This window comes from Buceros rhinoceros, unplaced genomic scaffold (genome assembly GCF_000710305.1).
Source record: "Buceros rhinoceros silvestris isolate BGI_N320 unplaced genomic scaffold, ASM71030v1 scaffold22894, whole genome shotgun sequence".
Lineage (NCBI taxonomy): Eukaryota > Metazoa > Chordata > Aves > Bucerotiformes > Bucerotidae > Buceros > Buceros rhinoceros.
The window spans coordinates 2642-5445 of NW_010409136.1; the positions used below are offsets into that span (position 1 = coordinate 2642).

Below are 2804 nucleotides of genomic sequence, written 5' to 3' on the forward strand. Positions count from 1 at the left end.
TCTGGCAGGAGTGTGCATGCCTGCATGGCCGGGGGTGCCAAGCAAGCCTCGGGCACTTCTGCACCCCTGGTGTCCTGGCAGCACCCCAGACCTGGGGACCTGTTTGCATGCAGATGCTCAGGCATAATGTCTCACTGCCAAGCTGGACACCCTTGGGGTCCCACATCTTGTGGGTGGCTGTCCCCATGTCCTGTTGGCTATCCCGGCATGTCCCCACTGTCCCAGGCAGCAGGTGTTGAGCTGTAATGCTGTGGCTCCTTGGTGGGGAGCCATGGCACCTCAATGGGGAGCTGCTCAGCTCCGGAGCATGTGCTGGACAACCATAGGTCCTTGTCCCCTGGTAACCCACATGCACTTTCTCCTCTTTCTCTTTTTCAGCGTCGGGCAAGTTGTCAACATCAAAGCCAAAGTGAACCGAGCCTTTAATTCCAGCATGGAGGTTGGTGCACACCCCATCCTCCTCCGTGCGCCCGTGCCCCCCAGCCATGCATGCCCATTCACCACAGCCAAACATGAAACCCCCCAATCCTCCCACGGTTTCCAGCTTTGATCCCACACGTTGGTTCCCTCCTGCTGTGCTTGGCGGGATGTGGGTCCCCGGGGAGCGGAGCCGGCTCTCAGGGGTGCTGTGCCCTTTCCCAGGTCGGCATCCAGGTGAGCTACGAGGATCTGTGCAGCGGGAAGCACTGCAGCATCTGCAAGGCTTATGCCACCTTCGTGGCTCAGGGTGCCTCCGGCAGCAAGGTGAGCAGCGGCTGGCAGCTGCAGGGGCTTGGCTGGCCCCTGGCTCTCTCTGGGGAGAGCTGGGCTGGGCCTGGATTTCGCCACGGCATGTGCTGTCAGTCAAGTCAGATCCCTTATCCCATGTGTGTGGGGTGCACCGTGGGGTGCTGGGCTCTCGGCCCCACTCTGGGCATGGGGGACATCTGCCTGCTGTTGCTGCTGTCCCCTCCTCTGTGCATGGGAAGGGTGGGGACATATCTCCACGCTGTCCCTGTGGGACGGCTCCTTGGCATCATTGCCCATCCCTGCTGTGAGACAACACCCAGGAGGTCCCTATCTGGCTGTAGGAGCCTTTTGCCTGCTGGCCCCTCCGTGAGCGGCTATAACATTACCCAGGAGGAGCGTAGCTGGCTCTGATGCACATATGGGGGGGATGTATGGTGCTACAGGGGCGTGTGCCAGCACCCAAGGGAGCTCTTCCTTCTGCTGCAGCAGAATCAAACACTGCCCGTGTCCCCTTTGCAGGTGAAGCTGAAGCCGCTGACCCCTCAGACAGAGGAGGAGAAGATAGAGCACAGCATTGCTGCTGAGCGCCGCCGCATGCGGCTGGTCCACAAGGACACCCTCAAGGACCTCCTCACCCGCAGCCCCCGTGAAACCGGTACGTAACCCTAACCCTAATGACCCTAACCCTAACCCTAGCCCGCAGCCTGGGCTTCCGGTCTCAGCCCCAACACCCACTGGTGATATCCTCCTTCCTTGGTGGGACGCTGGGTGGGGGTTAAGAGTGGTTTGGAGAATCCCTGGCCATGGAGGGGGGGATCAGCCCCATCCTCCCACGCCCACAAGCCAGGAGGTGTGGGAAGGTTGATGCAGTGGGAGGGTGGCCATGGGGAGAGAAGCTGAGGGCTGGTGGGACACTGGCAGTGGTGGTCCCACTGGCCACCAGCATGTAGAATCCCATTCTTGCCCTGCGGCAGAGCTGGAGACGCGGGATGGCAGTGCAGCGGTGCCAGCAGAGAAGACGCGGGTGGAGAGCGTGGAGCTGGTGCTGCCCCCGCACGCCAACCATCAGGGCAACACCTTTGGTGGGCAGATCATGGCCTGGATGGAGAACGTGGCCACCATTGCAGCCAGGTGACCCAGCGGGGATTCGGGGTGGGTGGATGGCACGTCTGGAGGGGACACACAGCCAGGGCAGCACCTGGCTGGATCGGGACACAGCCTGGTTGCAGGGACCCTCCAAAGGGATGGTCCTCAGCACATCACTTTTGGGCGATGCCATGCAGGTCATCCCATGGCTGCAAGGTGCTGGAGGACCCTAGGGAAGGGTCACACGCTGCAGCCTGCTTATTGTCCCTTCTCCTGGCTTGTTTTGGTGGTTGAAATCCAGGGGTGATATTTTTGGGGGTCTCATCAGCTGTGGCTGGGTCAGGGAGGGTGTGCAGGGCTGCTGGGGCATGTTGCCATGGCCAGGTGGTAATGCCTGCCCTCCACAGCCGGCTGTGCCATGCCCACCCCACGCTGCGGGCCATTGAGATGTTCCACTTCCGCGGACCATCGCAAGTTGGGGACCGCCTGGTGCTCAAAGCCATCGTGAACAATGCCTTCAAAAACAGGTGGGTGCTGGTGGCAGGGGATCCCCATCCCAACCTCCCAGCAGCTCTCTGCACCCTCACCCCTTCTTCTCTCCCTGCTCCCATCCAGCATGGAAGTGGGGGTCTGCGCCGAGGCGTACGGCCAGGAGATGTCTGGCAGCCGGAGGCACATCAACAGCGCCTTCATGACCTTCGTGGTGCTGGACCAGGAGGGCCGGCCCCGCACCTTGCCAATGGTGGCACCTGAGCCAGGGGTAAGGACGGGCAGGGCTTGCTGCTCCCCGCCGTGGTGGCATGGGGACCCCCACAAATCCCTGAAAGACTCTTGGATTCATGGCAAAACAAATGAAGTTTTCTGATGATGAAAATGAGACTGCTCGATAGCAAATGAATTAAATTGATTGATTGATACGACTAACGATAAAATAAACCACTTGCCTGTGCAGAGCCGGGGATGTATTAGCCATGCAAGGTTGAACAGCA

The 2804-nt window shown here is 60.5% G+C and overlaps 1 protein-coding gene across 1 annotated transcript; it reads left to right on the top strand.

Moving 5' to 3' along the window:
- Window positions 1–378: 378 nt before the first annotated feature.
- Window positions 379–2575, top strand: LOC104492575 (acyl-coenzyme A thioesterase 11-like; the record flags this gene model as incomplete). The annotated part of the gene is made up of 6 exons (XM_010135153.1): window positions 379–439; window positions 643–744; window positions 1249–1384; window positions 1704–1860; window positions 2223–2342; window positions 2431–2575. Coding segments are annotated over 6 exons (721 nt in total), but the record flags the coding sequence as incomplete, so codon positions are not given.
- Between the last annotated feature and the right edge of the window lie 229 nt (window positions 2576–2804).